General features: G+C 42.1%; 1 protein-coding gene across 3 annotated transcripts in view; it reads right to left on the bottom strand.

Annotated features, from left to right (window-relative positions):
- usp37 (ubiquitin specific peptidase 37) overlaps positions 1 to 24,051 on the bottom strand; it is a 159,241-nt gene that overhangs the window by 35,891 nt on the left and 99,299 nt on the right. For 2 of the 3 annotated variants that reach the window (XM_047046774.1, XM_047046775.1), the window contains 4 exons: positions 11,274 to 11,438; positions 11,103 to 11,156; positions 9,200 to 9,335; positions 1,612 to 1,831 (listed from right to left, as the gene is read on the bottom strand). In XM_047046774.1, coding sequence (XP_046902730.1) covers positions 1,612 to 1,831; positions 9,200 to 9,335; positions 11,103 to 11,156; positions 11,274 to 11,438 — 575 coding nt within the window. The remainder of the gene's footprint in view (positions 1 to 1,611; positions 1,832 to 9,199; positions 9,336 to 11,102; positions 11,157 to 11,273; positions 11,439 to 24,051) is intronic. The other variant, XM_047046776.1, reaches the window with a different exon arrangement.

A 24,051-nucleotide genomic window follows, 5' to 3' on the forward strand; every position in this document is an offset into this window, starting at 1 on the left:
GCGGCAGCCCGTCTGGTATTCAATCTACCCAGACACTCCAATGTTACCCCGCTCCTCATCTCCCTCCACTGGCTTCCCATCATGTATCCGTATCAGATTCAAGACTCTGGTACTGACCTTCCGAGCGGTGAACGGGACTGCACCCGACTACATCAAGTCTCTCCTCCAGCCTTACACCCCCACCCACCAGCTACAGTCTTCTTCTGAAAACTGCCTGGTGGTCCCACCGCTCAAGACCGCCCGGTCCCAACACAAGCTCTTCTCCTGCCTGGCCCCCCAATGGTGGAACCAGCTCCCCACCTCCATCAGGGACACTGACTGTCTCCCCACCTTCAAGAAAAGGCTCAAGACGCACTTGTTCCGGGAGTACGACGGCACGTAGGAATGATTGGCTTGACCGGATGTTAGTTTCCCCCAGGATCACAATGACTCTTACTGAGAGACTTGTTGCTCTTGTTGGTTTGTTGTAACTGTCTTAATATTATTGTACTCGCTGTGAAACATATTATTGTTGCTTGCTTTTTCCACAGGTAGACTCTGGCACTTTTGAGGTTCTTGCTGTTTAATTGTAACTTGTCTAACTACATGCTCTTACGGTTCTTCCCTTTGGGACTTATTTGGTTTCACAATGTATGCTTCATGTTTGGCTACCCGCAATGTTTGGGGCTATCTTGTTGTTATGATCAGTGACCTATGCAGTTTTGTAAAACTTTCTCTGGGAAGTCGCTTTGGATAAAAGCGTCTGCTAAATGCATAAATGTAATGTAAGCTTGGATTTTTACATGCTCTACAGTGAAAATTTGTGAAGAATTTCAAAAAATGACTTAAAATCAGCCATTGCTCCAATTGTCTTGAAATGTTGTGTACATGTACGAAATGCATGTCTGTATCATGTCAACTTTGAAATAGTTTGCAATGTTGAGGATGAACACGCCATTGTTGCCTGCAGCTATATTTATTATTATTATTATTATAATATTCATGGTTAAATACATTCAGCAAATAACAATACGAGTCCAACCTAATGTTTATATTACATAAAGCTAAAAAAACAATTTTGCGCTCAAACTAATGCTAAAACATTTCGCTTGCGTGCTCTACACGAGAAGCGAACTGGGCAACAGGCTGAAGCTTTACTATAGTAGCGGCTAACTGACAGGTTATTCAGTTAATTATTTTATTAGAAATAGGGATATGTACAAGAGAACGCACATTCTGTCGGTTTTAGCTAGAAGAACTAGCAAATGGCAAAGCCCCCATTTGTGAATCAACTTCTTTTTATTGTGCATCCTATGCGTCAATTGCTACCATTTTGTACTTTTCAATGTATCCTATTTTTTTTTTAAGCCTTAATTTTTCACACGCCACAAATTTGGTCCCATCTTCAACTCCTATATATATCAACTTGGAACCCTATTCTGAAGATGTCCCCAAAGATCGTGCTTGCCCCCTCATCTTTGCCGGCAGCTATATTTGTTGATATCCTTAGTTGTTTGTTTTCTCAATTTGTTTTCTGAATTTTACGCATTCATAAGGTTCATTACATCCACATACAAGTTGTATTGTGATTTTTATTTTAATTACACGGTCCCTCAGTTGGTCCCCGTTTACCTGCAGACTGTTTGTTCTCAGTGTCTAGCAGCTCTGTGTGATAGGCCAGCTCCTGAACATCGTTATCTCCGAAGCCTGTGTCTGGACTGCTGGTCGGCTCGTCATCCAGGGCTTGGCCAGAGGGGCCATCCTCATGTCGACTCATCTCAAACACGGCAGCTAGCATCTCATCATCATTGATCTCATTGAGATCTGCCGACTCATTTGGACTCCGATGAATCTAAACATACAAACATTTACACAAAACAGAAGGCTTGCATGTGAAGTGAGTGTTCCATATTTTCTCTACCAACTCTCAGGGTGCCAGTAAAAAAAGAGAATACATAAATAACATATAACAGACAAAAATCCATACATACTGTATGTGTTAGATACAACTTCTGAAAGAAATGTTTCTAAACTAGTTTTAAAAACATGTATTGACTGGGTGCTTTTAGGTATTTAGTTGTGTCATGGTCCAGCAGTCCTGGTTTGTTCTGGGGGTGTAAGAGGAAACTGTTGTTCTTGACCTGAGGTGGTTCAATTCATCCAATCTATCTATTCCATGAATGCACTTGAAAGTTATGGAACGCCGAGTTAGTCAAAATTAATTGAATAAATAAATAGGTAAATAAATAGATAAATACATACATAAATGAATATGGCTATAAAATAAACTCTGAAATAAAAAAAGATGGCAATAAATATAGCATTATATAATTATATAGCTGAATCCATTTACTGACATTGATAAATAAATACATTTATTTATTTCAAAATGACGTTTTTGTAAAGACATTTATTTATTTCATGGGACTTATTTCCTAATGCCACATTTATTTATTTGTTGAGACTTTTCCACACCACATTTATTTCCACACCACACGTATTTCTGTACTGTATATATTTCCGATCTCGCATGCAAACGAGAGGGGCGTGGTTATCTTCAGACCAACGCAGATTCCACCTAGATTCTGTAGATGATGGAAGACATTAGTCGTGTCAGATTGTATGCTGGCCTTATAGATCAAATTGATCAGCATTGATCAGCAAATTGATCAGCATGGCTCATATTATTTTGGCACACATTGTAGATTTTGTAAAGGTACTTAGGCGGATAAGTGCTCTACAGAACACACATTCCAGACATTACCCATACCTTTGGATTTACAGTACTGCTTCAAATTGAAGTCATTTGTTATTATTGGCAATTTAAAGTTGCAACAAACCAGGGCCGAATCCCAATACTCCCCCTTACCCCTTCCCCTTAATTTATCCCTGGCCCTTGGCCCTCGAAAGTAAGGGGTAAGGGCTACATAGCCCTAGGAAATGGGACGCCACTTGGTTACAGGTACGTCATCAAGCACGTATCGATATCTCCAAAGCAAGTAGTGTTATGCACTGATATTAAACGAAATTCGCTGCTAATGGAGTTTACTTAGAACTGTAGACATGCTAGTCAAAGAAATGCGGGACTGCAATTCAGAACTGTAACATTAGCGTACCAAACTAGCGATTTTTAGAAAAGTTTCAATTAGGAAAATGGTTGCAAATATATATGTTCAATAAATAAATGTGGTGTTGAAATATAAGTGGAAATAAATGTGGTGTGTAAAAGTCTCAAATAAATAAATGCGGCATTAGGAAATAAAATCCCCATGAAATAAATACATGTTTCTTTACAAAAACGTAATTTTGAAATAAATAAATTAGTGCTGTAAAACTATAAAAATATTTAATCGCGATTAATCGCATTAATGTCAGATAACTCGCGATTAATCGCAATTAATCGCACATTTTTATCTTTTCTAAATGTCCCTTGTTTTTTTTTTGTTCCATTCTTTTTTCTAATTTTAATGCTCTTATCAACATGGAAAAGTGGTTCGTATTGCTTCGTGCAAATGTTTTTTTAATTGAAAACAACATTGCAATCGCCTGGCTTTGACGAGGGGGCAGAGAATTGGCATCAGCTGTGTGCTTGTCCATCAAGTGGTATTTCAGACTGGACGACGTGCTGCGATGATAGCTCAGTTCACAACGACAAAACACACAGATCACTTTGGTCTTGTAACTGGAACCATTTGGCAACTTTTTAAAAGTAAACTTTCAGAATCTTATTGGCATCCATTTCGGCGCCTCGCGCTCGCCATCCACTAAAAACGTAACGTTAGCCTACTACCAGAGAATGTCTAATATCCGTAAATGGGCTCTGCTCCTACTCTTTAGCCGGCTCGCAAGCTCAAACAAGTGTGTGGGGCGTGCCTGTTGTTTTGTTTCCGGTCTAGCTAGATCCGGTGTGGTAATGTAGTTTTTGCAACAGCATGTGAAAAAAACTGAGGTTTGCTAGGCCAAAAAGAGCGCTAATCGCGCAATAAAAAATGTTAAGCCGTTAATAACGCGTTTAACTGACAGCACTAAAATAAAAGTATTTATTTATTGATGTCGGCAAATGGATTCAGCTATATAATTATATAATGCTATATTTATATATTTATTGCCATCTTTTTTTAATGTCAGAGTTTATTTCATAGCCATATTTATTTATGTATGTATTTATCTATTTATTGACCTATTTATTTATTTAATTTTGACTAACTCTGCATTCCATTGAAAGTTAGCAGAAGGGTTTTTGCACTAAATTAGATAGGAGACAGGGAGCTAGTAGAGGAATGTGAGGCTGGATGTGATGTGGTGGTTCTTCTGAAGTCTCATCAAGGTCCTGGTGGAGCCGTTTTGAATGTACTGTTATGAGAAGTGCATTGCAGCAATCCAGTCTTAGAGACAAAGGTATGGACAAGTTTTTGTTACAAATACTTTGTTACTGTACTTAAGTAGACTTTTCTGGTATCAGTACTTTACCATTTATTTCAGACAGAAAGTTTTACTTTCATTCCTTAATTTTTTTACACAAATATCTGTACTTTTTCAAACCAGGCTTGTTACTTTAGTTTTAATCTGTATTTAGTGGCATTATCAATATTATTTCTTGTCTTTGCGCGCCTTTTTAAATTTCCTGCACACGCACAACAAACGTAAGCTAGTCTACAAAGCTACCAAGAGCTTTGAAGCAACAAAGATGCAAGGCAGAAGGCAACAAGAATGGCTAACATTATGGATGAGACAGGGAGTAAAGGCCGATTTATACTTCTCCGACTCCGTTACGGACAGACGCACGCATGGAGTCGGACGGATTGGTTGAATTTATACTACTCCGACGGCTCTGTGTGCTGAAGGCAATTCACCGCCAGAACAGTAGGTGGCACTGCGATGCTAGCTAGGTTATCGAAAAGTCGGAACAAATGTACAAATCAGCCGTTTCATCAATAAAATAAGCACATTTTCAGCAACTACACTGCCCATTTCTCGTCACATTTTAATTCAGATGCTGATTTACATGTACTGTTTAGCTGAAATATGAATTGTAAAAACTTACAACAATGGCGGTCAAAGGATTCTGTTCTCTTGTTGGTAACAGCAACTCCGCCCCCGCCCCTGACGCAAGCGGTTCTTAATACGGATCAATCACAGCCAAGGAGTATCCGGAAAATGACGGACGGACGGATAGTATAAATCAGGAGGTGCACGTGGAGCTCTCCGAGGGGCTCGGAGAGGGCGTTCCTCGTCGGAGAGGGCGTTCCCCGTGTGCGTAAAAACGCAGAAGTATAAATTGGCCTTTAGCAATGTCGAGACATGACTGATCACCCATGGCCATATATGAGGGAGATGTTAGAAACTGTCAGTGTCAAAAAGGATTCTTGGCCAATGCACTGGAATGCATTGGCCAGGTGTGCACATAGTTAATTTTTGTATAAATGTATTAATATGATGTGATGTCCAGTTACCAGCGTGACACTAAAACAGGTAGTCTCAAGTCTTTTATTTGTCAGGTACACAGAACAACACAAGGTCAGACTGGGCACTGAAATTCTTAAGACAAGACAAGCACCTGGGATAACATACACAGAACATAATAATATCTATGCTGAGCTTAAATAAGTTAAACTTCTTAAATATACAGATAGCAATTAATAATACACTATACTAACCCTAATACTAAAACTTCCTAAATATACAGATAACAATAAATAATACACTATACTAACCCTAAATGCACATATAATCTATTCAACCTATAACCTATACTAACCTAGGTGGAGTACAGTACAATAGTGCAAAATCACAGATAGTGCAACCAGCAGCTGAGAGTGACAGTGTGTAAGTAACTAAGAGGACCATCAGTGACTAAGTCAATGACCATACAGGAGCCTGATGGCGAAGTACAGTGAGGTACAGTATGCAATATTACTGATAGAGCGACCAGTAGCTGAATGTGACAGTGTTTAAAGTGACTAGTGTGAAGTGTATCAGTGTCCATATCAATGTCCATTCAGAAGCCTGATGGCCCTTGGGTAGAAACTGTTGTCCAGTCTGCGTGTGCGCGACCAGATGCTGCGGTAACACCTGCTAGAAGGCAATGGGGTATATAGACTGAAGGAAGGGTGGTAATAGTTTCTTAGAATCCTGCCAGCTTTCCTGAGGCAGCGTGTTTGGTAGGTGTCCTGTAGGGCTGGGAGCTTCCTGCCGATGATGAAATCAGCAGAACGGACCACACTTCGTAGGGCCTTGCGGTCCCCGTCTGTGCAGCTCCCATACCACACAGTAATGCACCCAGTCAGAGGGCTCTCTATAGTGCATCTGTAAAAGTTAGTGAGGATGACTGAGTCCATACCAAACTTCTTCAGTCTCCTCAGGAAGAAGAGGCGTTTACGGGCCGCTTTGACCACCTTGTCCGTGTGACCAGACCAGGTAAGGTTGTTGCTGATGTTCACCCTGAGGAACTTGAAGCAGCTGACCTTCTCCACTTCAGATCCGTTGATGAGTGGGGGTGCATGCTCCTCCTCCTGCCGCCTCCTATAGTCCACAATCAGCTCCTTGGTCTTGCTGATGTTGAGGGAGAGGTTATTGTCCTGGCACCATGATGTCAGGGTGTTAACCTCCTCTCTGTAGGCTGACTCGTCACTGTCAGAGATGAGGCCCACAATGGTTGTGTTGTCAGCAAACTTAACACGGAGGTTGGAGCTGTGCGTTGCCACACAGTCGTGAGTGAACAAGGAGAACAGGAGAGGGCTGAGCACGCAGCCCTGTGGGGTGCCTGTGTTGGTGATTAGTATGGATGAGGTGCGGTCACCGATTCTTACCACCTGTGGCCTCCCCGTCAGGAAGTGGAAGATCCACTTGCAGAGGGAGGTGCTTAGTCCCAGGTCCACAAGCTTGGAGACCAGTCTGGAGGGGATGATGGTCTTGAATGCTGAGCTGTAGTCAATGAACAGCATCCTCACATACGTATTCCCTTTGTCCAGGTGGGAGAGAGTGGTGTGCATAGTCAGAGCAATGGCATCATCTGTAGACCTGTTGGTAGCACATTTTCCAGACCATTGATAATCCCATATAGTTCATCCAAAGCAGCGGCCTTGTGTGCCTGGGGGGGATGTAGACTGCACTCATGACGATCGCAGTGAATTCCCGAGGCAGATAGAAGGGTCTGATTTCTACTGTTAGCAGCTCAAGGACCGTAGAGCAGTGGGATGCTAGTACCGCTACATCCGTAGCCCAAAGAGAGTTAACCATAACACAGACAACTCCGCCTCTGCACTTCCCTGAATCAGCTGTTCTGTCCTGGCGGTATATGGTGAATCCCAACGGTGTAACCGCCGTGTCGGAGATCTCCGGAGACAGCCAGGTCTCGACGAACGCCAGTACACAGCAGTTCCTACTGCTGTGACTACTTAAAACACATTACATTACACAATTGTATCTTGCACATTTGTATTTTTTATAATATTTGTATTTTTTTTTATGTAAGTGGTAACTTATATTTAATTTTATGACAACTTAGATTTTATTTTATTGTACATTTTATTTAATTCTAATTCCACTTAGTACTGCTAGTTTTTGTAACCTATGTACCCCCTTAGTATAGATAATCCACATATTTAAATTTTAGGTTCCTATATGTTTATTGTATGCACCTTCCTGCCAAAGTAAATTCCTTGTCTGTGCAAATTTTCATGGCGAATAAATCCCATTCTGATTCCTGATGTCCCATTGGAATTTGACACGAGCGTTAAGTTGATCCATTTTGTTGTCGATGGACTGAACGTTAGCAAATAAGAGGTTTGAAGCACAGTTTCCGAGTTCGAACAAGAACTCCAACAAACAAGGTAGTTGTACATTTACACATTTATTTAGTCATTTAGCAGACGCTCTTATACAGAGCGACTTACAGTAAGTACAGGGACATTCCCCCCAAGGCAAGTAGGGTGAAGTGCCTTGCCCAAGGACACAACGTCATTTGGCACAGCTGGGAATCGATCTAGCAACCTTCAGATTACTAGCCCGGTTCCCTAACCGCTCAGCCATCTGACTCAGTTGTAATGGCAACTTTTTATTTCAGTAAATTATATATCAGAGCCCATAGTTCTTTAAGTGTAGTCAATACTTTAACTTTTACCAGTCTTTTTAAACATGAGTATATATACTTCTACTTGAGTGAAGGATGTGTGTACTTTTTCCATCTATGCTGACAGCAAGAGAGAAAGTCAGAGCATGACAATGTTTTCATGATGGAAGGTTGTTTGTAGTGGTTGCTGTATGTGAGGGAGGAGAGGGATAACTTTTTTGTCAAAGAAAAAGTGAATTACACGTGTGCTTAGGATCTGATGGGAAGTTACCAACAAAAAAGGCCTCAATTTTAGTGCCATTATTAAGCTGGAGGAAGTTTTGCTTCACTGGGGAGAAGGGTGCAGGCAACTAAGGGAGAAGGGGTGGTGTTAATGCAAGCTTAGTGTTGTCTGCATAACAATGGAATGAGTAACCTGTTTATTTAGTAACTTTAGTTATAGTTATTTAGTATTTGGTAACCTTTTATCCAAATTATTATGGATTACTTGGCTGAAAGGGTGCATGTAAAGAATACAAAGTATATGATCAAGGACAGACCCCTGTGATAAACCAAATGTAACAGGATGGGTCCAACACCTTTCAGAGGTAGGCACAGAACTAGTTCAGAGCAGTGTTGGTGAGGCAGGTGCTGGCTCCAAGGCATTCAATAAAGATGCAGTGGTCAACTGTGTCAAACACTGCACTGAGGTCGAGGAGAGTCCAGGAGGCAGGGGGAGCTTCAACAGCAGCACTCAGGAGGTTGTTGTTGACCCTGAGAAGTGTCGTCTAAGTGCTGTGTCAAAAACTAAAACCACTGGAACATCCCAAATAAGTAATGAAGGTGGTCCTGAAGATGAGCAGCAGACACTTTTTCCAGTACCTTGGAGCAGGAAGTTAGAAATTGGCCATAGGGTCGAGAGAGAGATTCTTGAAGAGGGGGCTGATTAAGTCTTGAGACATTGAGGGACATTATGGCCGTTAAAGAAGGCCTTGAAATAAACAGGCGCAGATTATGTTAGACAAAATCACTATGTATCTGATGACCGTGTATGCTTTGACAAACAATCATGTATGAAGTGCAGTATACATGTAAAATTAAACATGTAAATCCAAAACAAAACCACAATCAAAAATTGAACTGTTATTTCTTAATTCCTTTGCTGCCTACTTCGTCTGTTCGCTCGTCGTCGAGCATGCAATCGCAAAAACGGCGCTTGCGGATTGCCACCTTCCTGCTCGGTTCCTCCTCGCCATCAGAATCCACCAGGACGCTGGTCGAGCTGCCGGCCTTCACACAGCCTTTCCTGGAAACACCAACAAAGCATGACTGAATGCAAAGAGCATGATACAAGGATGTATAACACCTCGACGTTGACTGTTACATCGAAAGCGAGCAGATAAAAACCTGCCCGCTTTCAGATGGCCAGTGTGCATCACAGTATATAACGGTGCGTTCACACTGCAACGACACAAATTGCTTGCCATCGCTCGCCTTCCCACAGTGCACCACGCTCGGGGACGTGTCAGACAGATTAATGCAGAGTTGTAGTTCTCCAAAGTCACTGTTGTAGTTCGTATAACTTCATGGCAAAGTGTGCAGACTTGGGTTTACGTACTCGCAATATCTGTTGAAATACAACTTGTAGCCTATACAAAATACAAAAATGTTTAATAGACATACACGTTGACATGTGTAAAAACGTTTTGTTATATTACTCGAAGTCTTTGCTAGTCTGTCGATACGATTAGGGAATTCCAGCCGGGCTAGCTATCTAGTTACCACAGAACAAAGTTACGTAATGTGACAAGATTGAATTTGAAAGTACAAAAAACCCACCAGGAGCACCGACAACGTTGACAACCCTGCGCCAGGCCTCATTTTTTGTATTCATGTCTTTGTACAAATACAGAGACGCATCGTACAGGACTGGATATGCAGCCACACAGGCGATTAGTTTCCCTCCATCTTGGAACTGAAAGCTATAAATGTTTACCATGATGGCTACGTTATGAGAAACAAGAAAACACTCAGATTGGCCATCGTTAACGAAAATCGCTCCTCATTCGCATAAAGTTGAGAACATCTCCACGATGTCGCTTGGATCGTGTCGCGTTGCTACCCACAATGCACCACGCAAGCGATTCGCATGGCTCCATTGAACATTTATGGAAAGCATGTTGTTGCGTCACGCACGTCGCTGCAGTGTGAACGCACCATAAACAAGGGATGCACCGAATCAAGGATGCGGTTTCGGACGAATATTGGGCTTTTTGACGGGGTTCGGTTTCAGCCGAACCTTAGAATTTTTTTCCACCGAGCCGAACCATACGCTTGCATTACGCGCGCTATGCTGGTTGACGTAATGACGCCGCTGTTGATTACAGGAAGGTGTTTACGTAGGTGGACCATTCCATGCAGTAGGTCGGGAGAAAGTGAAAATGGAACTTGTGAGCAGAAAAAGTGTTGTTTGGCAGTACTTTAAGTCAAAAGAAGGCGATTGAAGTCGAGCTATATGCTCAATTTCGAATGCCGATTTTTCTCGTGGTGGCAAGGACCCTAAACAATACTCAACAATTCGGCTTTTAGAACATTTGCGTATGAAACATCTGACAAAAAGAAATCTAAAAGATTAATATTTTGGATATTGATTGGATCTTGAGATGGGGTAAACCTAGGCATATGGTAATTGTCAAAATAGTTTTTCCCACTTGTCTTCCTGGCATAATGTTGCCTATTCTTTTTTTACAGTTAAAATAAAATGAAAAATACACAGCTTTGGACGTTGTTTATTGTGTTAATGGACTGATGGGAGTAGGATTCGGTATTCAGTTTTGGATTTGGCAGAATCTTAACCAGTGGATTCGGTATTCGGCCAAACCCCAAAAATCTGGATTCAGTGCATCCCTAATTTTAACATCTTGCAAGTATGGATATAACCTTCATGTGGGACTAGCTTGTAGTTTTAACTTCACATATTCCTTGATTTGAGCCACATCAAAGCCACATTTTATTTGAACGCTATAATGAGTGTCTAGTAATATTTTGTCCCATGGCGAAATCAGTAGCTTACCTGAGAAGTGAGGATGAGGAATTCACTGACTGGGAGCCCTTAAGCGTTCGCAACCTGCAAGTACCAAAAATATGTGTCATGTTTATTTGGTGCCAATGTGACTACTTTGTGCTACTAATGATGCTGAAAGGTGTGTGCTGAATTTGAGATAGTTGACAGTAGTAATCTTACATGGCAGTGTGTGCACTCCAGCCTAGGCTCAGGGGAGGGCGCGTTGCATCTGTGCAGTGGGACAGCAACGTCAGGTATCTGGGAATCACCACTTGTTGGCCTAGCTTGCTGTTAAGAGACAGCTGGGCATTGAAGCTGTATCGCTTCAAGTGGAGGATCAGCACTCTGAATAGGTAGGCAGAACAATCACAAGATGTTTAACCTTTTTAACGCACATTGGCTTGAGTGTTACACAAAATTGGGACTTACTGGCAGTGTTGAGTCTTTCAAATGGCCTCATCAGCTTTAATTTCAAAGAACCATAAAAAAAAAAGGTTGTTTCTACATCTACCAAAAGTTAGGACAATACTGTCTTAGACGCATAGCTATGGTTTAACTCAACACTAGAAGCATCAAGCAGGGGTCATTTTGGCACTTCACACAAATTCCAGGAGCCTGCTTGCTTGACTTTTCCTAGATATGCGTTTATAATTTTTTTCTAAAAATCACACTGTGATGAGCTAATTTAAGGCTATTTCACTCCTGTTTACTGTTAAATTGCTGTCAGGTGCGCGTTCGGCTATTTATTTTCCTGCGTTCCAAGGCTGCGATTTTCTTTTCTATCAGCAGATATTGCAAAGGCTCCCGTATACAAGTCTTCTGTTATTACTTAAATGTTTTATATATGTTTAAATATACCCAATATGGAAATATATATTTATATATGTGCAAAATGATAAGGATATAATTTAATTATACAAAGTGCAACGTGCAGTTATTGTTCTTTATTTATTGACAGTGCACGTATTGCACAAATGGGAGAAGCGTATTAGTTTGGAACTTCTTAGCTAGAAGTTACTATCTCTGCTTGCTCTTCCGTTGATCCTGCTCTCAAATGTTTGCTCCCTAAACAATAAATTGGACTGTGGCTTGTGTGCTTACATCAACACAAAATGGTGCAAAAACTCTATGCTATTTTCTGATGAGGCTACTGCTCATTGCTGATGGAGCTTTATGACTGTCGTGTTCACAAGGTTCTCTTGAATTTCTTTGTCCGGACCAAAAAATGTAATGATGGCCCACATTCCTTGTTCGCTAACAGAGCAATTGCATCAAAGTTCGTTTTCATCTAACCAAAGCTGCCATGTGGGAAAACACCCTTAGATGCAGATTTTATTTACTACTGGAATTTACAACTGTCCTGTGTAGGCTACATTTCCCCCATTGCAAACGCTAAGGAGGCGCTCTGTGAACTATAGGGCCATCAGCGAACTGCTCTAATCAGCCCCCACCGTGGCTACTAAAACCACATCTCTTATGCTATTCCCTGCATAGGCGATCCAAGATGGCGCCGATTATGTTTTGTCTTGTTTTTCTGTTAATTCAGTGTTCTGCCAAGATTTTAGGAGTTCTCTACAAGAGACGAACTTAACATCAGGGAAACAACTCCTGAGGATTTATTTCCCACTTTACTGCTCCCAGCGGCAGAATTAGTGCGCATTCTAAGCAAAGCGGCGCTAGGCTTTGCACAAGCAGCTAAACGCCGCCGAAGGGGCGCCACAGATGCAGGATCCGAACAGTGCCTCCAAGCTTTTTCTTCTCCAACGTGGGGGTCAGATGGCTAAGCGGATAGGGAATTGGGCTATTAATCAGAAGGTTGCACTTCACCCTACTTGCATCGGGGGAATGTCCCTGTACTTACTGTAAGTCGCCCTGGATAAGAGTGTCTTGTGTAGGTCTTATTTATTTCTATGTAGTCTTGTGTATTTATGTGTTGTTTTAAGCGGATACTAAAGTGATCTCAAACTAGTTTCAGAGTATCCACTTAAAGCTTTTAACACTAGAAACTCCAATTGACCATAAGTCTACAGCCAGGGACATTGTTAGTGACATGTACTGATCGCTAAATGGCACTCGTTGCATGGAGCAAAGGCACGGTCTTAAAATGAACGTGTCTTCGGCAATCTGTCATTTATTTCCGTGTTGTTAGTCGGTGAATATTTGTTTGTTGCGTAGCCCTTCAATCATTCAGCAAAATGTAATTTATTGGCTAAGTAAAGTCAAACATTGCGGGTTAGGCTAGACTGCTGTTGGACTAGTAGCCCGACATATCAACATTTTATAGTCGGCTGACAAGATTGTTTATACTTATGACTGGGGACAACAACGCAAACACACAGGGACATCATAAACATTTAATGGTCTAATTAGATCCAGTTAAACTGGCAAACATGTAATGTTCTTCATTTAGTATTGCAAAAATGAGAGTAAATTGTTTGGAAATTCTAGGCTATAGACTTGATGTTAGCCTGTTGATGCTTAACCTATTCAATTTAACAACTTTTGGAATGACAAGACGCAATAGATAATATGTCCGAAATGTTATCATACTTTTTGAGAATGTGTCTTTTGGTTTTGTATAGACTATTACTGAAACATTGGGACTCCAATGATCATTTAGAATAGCTTACATTTAGTTCCGTTTACTTCTACGGACTAAATAAAATAAATAGGCTAATCTTGGGTAGCCTACTGCATTGTACACAGAACTTTATTTGTTGGGCTGGTAACCCATGGATGCATCTTTCAAAAATGCAGCCCGCCAAGGCAACATTTCTGCCGCCACGGTATCAGAAATAGGGCACTACAAAAGGCTGTCTATCAGCAGTGACTGAGTGCATGCCGGAAAATAGCACAGACACGCCAGTGTTTCCCACACATTTAATGTGACTAATTTGTGTCGGTGCGCAACAGAATCAACACCGTCCGCCACATATTGCATTTCGTAAAAACCTTTTTTTGAAAACATATTTAAGTTAAAACACACAGCATATTCATTCAGCTGAATTTCCTTTCCCTGGTCTCCCTCCGTCTCTCTGTCACTCACGGGTCTTTCTCACATACGCACAGTCACAACGTCAGCACCACGTTAGCAACGATGCATTCCTACATCGTTCTAGTAAGACGAACAGCTGTATCAGCGAGCCTTCAGCATTAGTGCCCTAGCTAAAGGTCTAGGAAAGTTGAGACTTCTTTTCGCTATGTTCCTACGAAACTGTCTTAATCGAAGGTTCCCTTAGTTATTTTAGCGAGAAGTCTCAGGAGCTAGCTACATACCCAGCGTCATGGAGCCGACCAGTTAAGTAGTTATTTAGCACTAGTGTTGCTACCTGCATATGCAGACATTTTTTGTTTGTTGTTAATTTTGTGAAGGTGTGAATCTTTTTGGATTAATATTGAATATAATACAAGTTCTGTGTAACAAATTATTAACAAAGGAATTATTTCGACCCCCCCCCCCCCTCTGACATGAAACAACCCCCCCCACCCCCCTGCCACAAATAGATTTCTAATCTGTGGGAAACACTGCACACGCTTTACACCGCGAGCGGGCACGTGCGCCACTCCGCGTTAAAGGGAGAGAAAGAAAAAAAGAGACTGCCGCTGTCCAGAGGATAACTAGCCAGTTGAGATTGCGTGTGCCCGTCCTTGAGATCTTTAAGTCGTAGAACTTATGTTGTTAGTTTATTTATGCCTGTTATAGTATTAGTCAATAGTTCTTGCAAATTTTAAATAATGCTAGCTAAATTTCACGTGGCTGTTGATTCGATAGCGATTGCTGAACGCCCGCATTATTATGCTTAAGTAGGTACACTGAATTAAGATAATGTAATTAATAGTGGGTTAAGCAGACAGTTCCGTTCCGCAGACAGTTCCATTTCATACGTAAAACATTTGGTGACGGGGGGGGGCGGGGCGTTGTTGGGACAGACCTTCACCCACTGCTAAAAAAAAAATCCTTAAGGAAACACTGATAACAGAGATGTGGTTTTAGTAGCCTAGCCGAGGTGGAGGCAGATTAGAGCAGTGGTAAATAAAATAGTCTGCATCTAAGGGTGTGTTCACACTTGGTAGGTTTGGTTTGATGAAAACAAACGTTGATGCGATTGCTCTTTTAGCGAACCAAGACTACAGGCTAAAATGAAATGTTTTGGTCCGGACCCAGAGATCCAGGAGCTACAACCAAACTACAAGTGTGAACAAGACGGTCAAACTCCACCAGCAATGAGCAGCAGCCTAATTAGAAACTAGCATAGAGTTTTTTCCCCATTTCGTGTTGATGTACTAAAGCCACAGTCCAGTTTATTGTTCAGAAAGCAAACATTTGAGATCAGGATAAACGGGACAGCAAGCACAGATTGTAACTTCTATCTTAAAAGTTCAAAATTAATAGGCTACACTTCTCTCATTTTTGCAATACTCGGACCGTGTCCTGTCAATAAATGAACAATAACTGTTTTGTCAGGATAACTGGACCCATAAGACCCTTGAATGTTTATGAGACAATTTCAATAGCTCTTTCTATAGACCTACCGATCGCAAACTATAGTTTGAGTATCCACTAATTCGCCTTACATACATAAATTGTCAATTTTCATTGATGATTTTATTGGCTAATAATTTGTTAGACCCATGTTTGAATACATGCAAAAATAATTTAATTAGTTGCTTTTATCTGCTTTACAAAACAGCTTACACACTTCACACACTGATTGGCCACTTTACTAGGTACACCTCCCTAGTACCGCATTGGACCCCCTTTTTCCGTCAGAACTGCCTCAATTCTTCGTGGTATACTTTCAACAAGGTGTCGGAAACATTCCTCAGAGATTTTGGTCCAATACTGACATGATAGCGTCATGCAGATGCTGCAGATTTGTCGGCTGTACATCAATGATCCGAATCTCCCGTTCCACCACATCCCAAAGGTGCTCTATTGGATTGAGATCTGGTGACTGTGGAGGCCATTGGAGTACAGTGAACTTATTTTCATGTTCAAGAAACAAGTTTGAGATTATTTGAGCTTTGTGACATGGTGCATTATCCTGCTGGAAGTAGCCATCAGAAGATGTGGGGTCACTGTGGTCATAAAGGGATGGACATGGTCAGCAACAATACTCAGGTAGGCTGTTGCATTTAAACGATGCTCAATTGGTACTAAGGGGCCTAAAGTGTGCCAAGAAAATATCCCCCACACCATTACACCACCAGCCTGAACCGTTGATACAAGGCAGGATGGATCCATGCTTTCATGTTGTTTACGCCAAATTCTGACCAAAATCAGAATGGGATTTATTCGCCATGAAAGTTTGCACAGACAAGGAATTTGCTTTGTCAGGAAGGTGCATACAACAAACGTATAGGAACCTAGAATTTAAATATGTGGACTATCTATACTAAGGGTATATAAACTAGCAGAACTAGCAGTGCTCTCTCCGTCAACCACTCCTTCACTCACTCACCCCGCTCAACTGGGCGGGACAGGTTTGCTTCTTTCCCCACATATTAAATACACATCCACACCACTGTCTGTTACTGCCAAATCATTTGAACACCCTTATGTGATGCTAACTGATCCTACCAAAGCATGCTTTATTGTTCTTTATCGCCCACCAGGACCGCTAGCCGACTTTGTGGAGGAGCTGGACATGCTCCTCAGCGTCCTCCCGGATGATGGAACCCCCCTGAAAGTCCAAGGAACGCAGGCAGTCGACTTCTTGTCTCTCCTGAATTCCTTCGACCTGACGCTACTGAGCACACCGGCGACCCAAAAGGCCGGCAAACAGCTAGACCTCGTCCTGACACGTAACTGTATCACTGACTTAACCTCTGTTACCACACTGCACATTTCTGATCACTACTTTATCCAATTCTCTGTCTCTCTCCCTCCAACCCCTCCTACCTCCCCTTGTAACTTTCCGGCGCAACCTCTGCTCCCTATGTCCCTCCCATTTCTCCTCTATCGTAACATCCTCCCTCCCTCCCATTGACGAGTTCTCGTCCCACCCCACCAACACTGCCACATACTCCTTGTTAACCACTTTAACTTCATCGGATGTTATTCGTGAAGAACGGTCCACCCTTCGGGCAGCTGAGAGGAAATGGCGCAAGTCCAAAGAAGGTCTGGACCTTGATAAGTATCACCCTCCTTAAATCCTTCTCTTCTCACATAAATGGTGCTAAAACCCTCTACTTTCTGAACAAAATGAACTCCGCTTCAAACCCCCACAAACTTTTTTCTACCTTTTCCACCCTCCTTAACCCACCTCCCCCAACACCTTCCTCCACCGACAGCAGACGACTTCTCCTCCTTCTTTGAGAAAAAAGTTGCCGACATTAGCAGTCGGTTTCCTAAACCCTTTCCTACCCTCTCACTCCCCATGGCTGACCCAACTAAATGTCTAAACTCTTTCTCTCCCCTGTCCGAGGCAGATATCTCTGATCTCATTCTCTCTCATCGCCCCACCTCCTGTCCCCTTGATCCTATCCCCTCTCTTTCAAACCATCTCCCCCTCCATCATAACTTTTCTTCTCCATGTCCTAAACTCTCGTTTGATACAGTTAACCACCAGATCCTGCTCTCCAGACTTTCTGAGATGGGCATCACTGGCACTGCACTCCAGTGGATCTCAACCTACCTGTCGGGAAGATCCTACCAGGTCTCCTGGGGAGGCAAACGGTCAGGCCCTCGCCAGCTCTCCACTGGTGTCCCACAGGGCACCGACCTTGGACCCCTCCTCTTCTCTCTGTACACCACCTCACTTGGACCAATCATCACCTCCCATGGCTTCTCCTACCACTGCTACGCCGACGACACGCAGCGGTACCTGTCGTTCCCCCGACTGATCTGGGGATCTCAGCTAGGATTGAGGCCTGCCTCACGACATCTCCGCCTGGATGACCGAGCACCACCTCCAGCTGAACCTCGCCAAAACAGAACTTCTTATCATCCCATCCAAACCCTCTATCTCCCACGACCTCTCAATCACCCTGGGATCTGCGACGGTGACCCCTTCATCCTCTGCCAGGAACCTTGGGGTTACCATGGATGACAAGCTCTCCCTCACGGCCCACATTGCTGTGGTCTCCCGGTCGTGTAGATTCACCCTTTACAACATCCGGAAGATCAGGAGATACCTGTCTGAGCACTCCACCCAGCTGCTAGTCCAAGCACTGGTCTTCTCCAAGTTGGACTACTGCAACTCGCTGCTTGCCGGTCTCCCAGCATGTGCAACCCGCCCTCTTCACAGGATTCAGAACGCAGCGACCCGCCTGGTCTACAATCTACCCAGACGCTCCCATGTTACCCCGCTCCTCATATCTCTCCACTGGTTACCCATCAACGCCTTAATCAGATTCAAGACTCTGGTACTGACCTTCCGAGCAGTGAACGGGACTGCACCCGACTACATCAAGTTTCTCCTGCAACCTTACACCCCCACCCGTCACCTACGGTCTTCTTCAGACAACCGCCTGGTGGTCCCACCGCTTAAGACCGCCCGGTCCCAACACAAGCTCTTCTCCTGCCTGGCCCCCCAATGGTGGAACCAGCTCCCCACCTCCATCAGGGACACTGACTGTCTCTCAGGGACACTGACTGTCTCCCCACCTTCAAGAAAAGGCTCAAGACGCACTTGTTCCAGGAGTACACAGCACTTAGGAATGCTTGGATGGACCTGATGTTAGTTTCCTCCAGGATCACAATGACTCTTATTGAGTGACTTGTTGCTCTTGTAGGTTAGTTATAACGAGGTTTAGTCTTATACTCGCTGTGAAATATTTTACTGCTGATTATTCTACTACAGGTACAGTCCTGCACCTCTTGTGGTTCATGTTGTTTTAATTTGTAACTTGTATAACTGCATGCTCTTATGGGTCTTGCCTTTGGCACTTGTTTAGTTAGTTTTTTCACAATGTATGCTTCATGTTTGGCTGCTTGCAATGTTTGGGACTACCTCGTTGTTATGATCAGTGACCTATGCTCTTTTGTAAAGCTCTCTCTTGGAAGTCGCTTTGGATAAAAGCGTCTGCTAAATGCATAAATGTAAATGTAAACTGAAACAAGGTATGTGGTGTAGCTATAATTGTATGAAATGTATGATGAAAATTTGCTAGCAACTTCGCCATGCAAATACCAAGAAATAGGTTGCAGTAGTTTGTCTTTCGACTACACTTACAGAATCCGCAATGGGACTGAACTTGAATAGCTTCAGTGACTTTTTATTAGGGATGGGTATCGAGAACCGGTTCTGTAAGGACCCGGTTCCAAATTTCTCAAAATCCGAATATCAATAAGGTCCAAGCTTATCGATACCGCTATCGAGACTAAGTAATATAATGTAACGTTGACTTTTTGCCTCGAGAAATAAGTAATGTTATTTAAATCAAATCACTGGTGCACAAACATACAACGTTTGGCTAATAAAATGACTAAATTCAATTAATGGCATGCCAGCCGCCTTTAAACTAAACGAAGAAGAATTTAATTGCCTCACAAGCTACTTCGCTTCATTTATCCTTTTTGTTGCTAGCTACGATGGCAAAACGCACGAAACGGTCAAAGGCTTGGCTACATTTTATTAAAGACAAACATAAAGACGAAGCAAAGTGCAATATATGTTCTAAAGCAATTTATTGTAAGGGGGGAAAACAACTGCGATGAACAAGCACCTCAACGTTGTGCATCAGATAAAGATAAAATGCAGTACGCTACTTCGACTGTCTCCGAGTCGCAACGGTGACAAGTCCAGCTGCCTTTGCAGGACAATCCTCTGGTGAGCGCACCTCAACTTCGTAGCAAGTCTCCATTGTTGACAATAATAAGCCAATTCAGGGCTCAACAGTGCAACTATTTCACTCGCTTATGCCCCTAAAATTTGGTGTGCGCGAACTGCCAAAATTATTTACGAGCACGGTGTGTGAGTAAAGACTAGCCTCCCGCCCCTCGCTGCTGATCATTCAAAACATAGTCACCGCGAGCATGGCTCTGTGGGATGCTTAAGCATCGTATTAAACAAAAACAGAGACAAAAGAAAATAGGGATAAGATAAGGAAGGTTTGGGTTTGGTTAGCTGGTCATTTAGCTATACCAGGTGCCTTTCGTTGAAACGTGTTCAACTTTTCATAAAGTCGATGAGCTTGACAATGTCACTTTTCATTAACCAACCAATCACAGTCAAGTTACTCATCCAGGTTGTGGATAGTAAATCTGTAGTGGACAGATTTAGATTTAGCCAGAGTTAAGATCCACTGTGCCTATATATGCTCCTTTTAGCCAGCCTCTTCCTGAGAGCAACACGTTCCCCTTGTTCTATTTTACATCTGTTTTACTTAAGAAATAGAAAAGTATCGATAGTGGTATCGATAAAGACTCGAATCGTTAAGCAGTCTCGAAAATGGTATTGATAAAAATTAACGATACCCATCCCTACTTTTTATAGTAAAAAATTACTGTCAATCAAAAGGAGATGCAGTCTTTCGACAGACCCTCCAATCATCACGCGGAAGCCCAGCGTCCAGGCCAGCCCACTCCTCCATTCACAGCCAGAAACGCTGAGCGTTCATGGGCGGGACATAATCGCAGTTTTGTAGCACTGAAAAAAACTGTTCAAAACTGCCCCATTGAAGTCCATGGAAGCTGAGCTTCAACATGGAAATGCACTGTGGCGCTACGGGAATGAATGAGAAGGAAATCAGTCAGTCGACCTGTTAATATATGTAGCTGATTCTGAATGAACTTTTCTTCGATATGAACGTGTTCTAACGCATTTAAAATGTTGCCACAATAATAAATATTTGAACATTAATTTGTTTAAGAAATCGCCACTGGCAGAGATGCAGATCGTGACAAGGTGACCCCAAAAAAATCTCTTGCGACCCACCCAAGGGTTGCGACCCAGTCTTTGGGAAACACTGATCTAGCACGTATCGATATCTCCAAAGCAAGTAGTGTTATGCACTGATATCAAACGAAATTCGCTGCTAATGGAGTTTACTTAAAACTGTAGACATGCTGCAGCGATTTTTAGAAATGTTTCAATTAGGAAAATGGTTGCAAATATATATGTACAGGACTGTGTATATTAGGGCTGTCCCCACTTGGTCGACCAGTCGATTTTCTGGTCGATATGCTCTTGGTTGACTTAGATTGTTTTAGTCGAGCTGCCATATGGCAGTGAGATCTGATTCCCGCTTGTGTCATCATTGCTGAATTAACGAAATGTTCAACAGAAATTGTAGATTATATTATTTAAGACAAATAAACCAACTCTAAAAATATATAATTTAAAAGAAAAGGTCTTACTGTTTTCCCTTTCGTTAATCTGCGCTTGGTTTTGTTTTGGTATTTTGCACACGGCACAAGCACAATTGGCTGCAGAACTACAAACTCAGCCATAGCCTACTTTGTCGGTGTTATTAGTCAAAATGGCGAAGACATCTGTGGTATGGCGGCATTTTATTAAAGTACATTTACATTTAGAAAGTACCGGGTGACTCGAAAAACGTTGAATGCAAACTCTGCCAACAACGGTTTATTTTTCATAGTTCGACGTCGAAAATGATGTAGCCTACCACCTGAAAAACTTATGTTGGTCTAGCCCTACTTCACTCATGCTAACGCGCTAGGTTGAAAAATGAATATGCCCATTATAAGAATCACATCCAAATCGAATGACATTATCTTCTCCGGCCAAGACAAAATCTTTCTCTGTTGCAACGTTCCCCAATCAGCTTCTACGTAAGTTCGCATGCTGCAAGTTTTCAGGCAGTGATAAGTGCGCTCTGATGATTTGCATGTTAAACAAACAATATTTTTATTTTGTAGTACATTGTAAGAGATACTAGTGGTGTCCCAATACTCTTTTGGAGCTAGGGGAAGGGCTAAGACTAAGGGGTATACACCCCTTAAAACCAAGTAAGATCGGGAGCTTACTTGAAACCTAGGGCTATGTGAAAACTGCGCGACCGGCAACAATGGTGACCAAATCATCCAGAGAGTCCGATAAATGTTATATTATCGGCTTAATTAATTGATAAAAAAATTATGACAGTCTTGTTTTGTGTTATATACAGCCATGAACATATATATTTGCAACCATTTTCCTAATTGAAACGTTTCTAAAAATCGCTTGTTTGGTACGTTAATGTTACAGTTCTGAATTGCACAACAGTCCCGCATTTCTTTGACTAGCATGTCTACAGTTCTAAGCAAACTCCATTAGCAGCGAATTTCGTCTAATATCAGTGCATAACGCTACTTGCTTTGGAGATATCGATACGTGCTAGATGACGTACCTGTAACCAAGTGGCGTCCCATTTCCTAGGGCTATGTAGCCCTTACCCCTTACCTTTCGAGGGCCAAGGGGAAGGGGTAAGTTAAGGGGAAGGGGTAAGGGGGAGTATTGGGATTCGGCCTAAATGAGCTTTTCCCGTTGGGATTTTGAAAATACAAAAATACTGGGTGATATTACACACATCTACGAAAATCTAATATTTTTGGCTTCTAGTGTTAAAAACCAAGTGTGTTCACACTGGGCAGGTTTGGTTCAATAAAAACAGACTTCAATACAATCATTTTACAGCGCGAGACAGAAAACTTGAACAACAAATCGAATTGGTTACCTGCAGAATGGGACATCAAATATATAAGTAATTAGCATCGGCATGAATGTGGTCCGCTTAGACAGAATACACTCCACATTGAAATTTCCGTCAGACCAGCGCAAATGTGCTTCAGGTCAAACGAAAATAGCAAATCAAATAGAAGTTAAACTACAATTCTGAATATCACAAGAATGCGATTTATATGATGGCTTACATACAATACAACAACCAGACATTTAATTGACACGTGTAATACAAAAATATAGTATAAAGTATACCGCGGTTGAAACGGTATAGCCAAATCTCTCCCGGTAGACACATTTCTACCGTCGCACGGTACATACCGTCATACCGCCCAGCCCTACTTCACAATCATGGGTTACCTATGCGGCAAGAAAAATAGTGCTCAGCTGACTTTACAGTGGTGGATGCAGGCATTTCACTTATTTAGAGCATAACCAATCAAAGATGTATTTTATTTATATGCAAGTATTTTCCATCATTCAACAAAACCTTCTTGTGTTGTGTGTGTCTCTACCTGGTGTTACATAATCATGTATGATGTGGCTAACATTTATGTGGCAGTGGTCTTGTTGAACGGGAAAACTCTCTGCACATGCAACAAAAACACTGTTCTATTTTGATACTCCTAGATAAACATTTTGAGATAGGGCTTGTGTAAACCCTTTCGTTGTACTCGTGCCAGATTTTTGCCTCTCCGTCTGTAATTTTCAGAGAGCAGAATGTAAGACATTTATATAGCATTCTCTCAAATTCACTTTCAGATTTTATCTTTACAGTTACTTTCTAACCTTAGACTGAGAATTTAGATGCATTCTAGCCTCTTTGCTGCTATCCTGTTGATTTGGGTAAAAACTCTTAATGTGTTAAAGGAGACATGACATGAAAACTTCATTTTATGAGGTTATTTAACATTAATATGAGTTCCCCTAGCCTGCCTTTGGTCCCCCAGTGGCTAGAATTTTCGATAGGTCTAAACAAAGCCCTGGGTGTTCTTCTTCGCCTTTGACAAAATGAAGGCTCAAACGCTTTGTTTGAAAATCTCCTCCAAGTGAGGTAGATACGAGGAAGGTTACCTCCCCTCTCTCTGCTTTGGCCGCCCAGATCATCTGGCCCGCCCATGAGAAACTGAGCTACCACCGTGCAAGGGCGAGTGCGATATCGGTTTTTCCTGGAGAGACATCATGGTGAGCAAACAAACAAAGCATAATAGTTGCTCAGTGCTTGGATGTACAAATGCAAGAAAAATCTTTTTTTAGTGCCTTCATCCGAGCCTTTGCACAACCAGTATCTTAATTGTATTTTCGCTGGTAATGCGCCGACACAACTTCCC

Source organism: Hypomesus transpacificus, chromosome 23, assembly GCF_021917145.1.
Source record: "Hypomesus transpacificus isolate Combined female chromosome 23, fHypTra1, whole genome shotgun sequence".
Classification (NCBI taxonomy): domain Eukaryota; kingdom Metazoa; phylum Chordata; class Actinopteri; order Osmeriformes; family Osmeridae; genus Hypomesus; species Hypomesus transpacificus.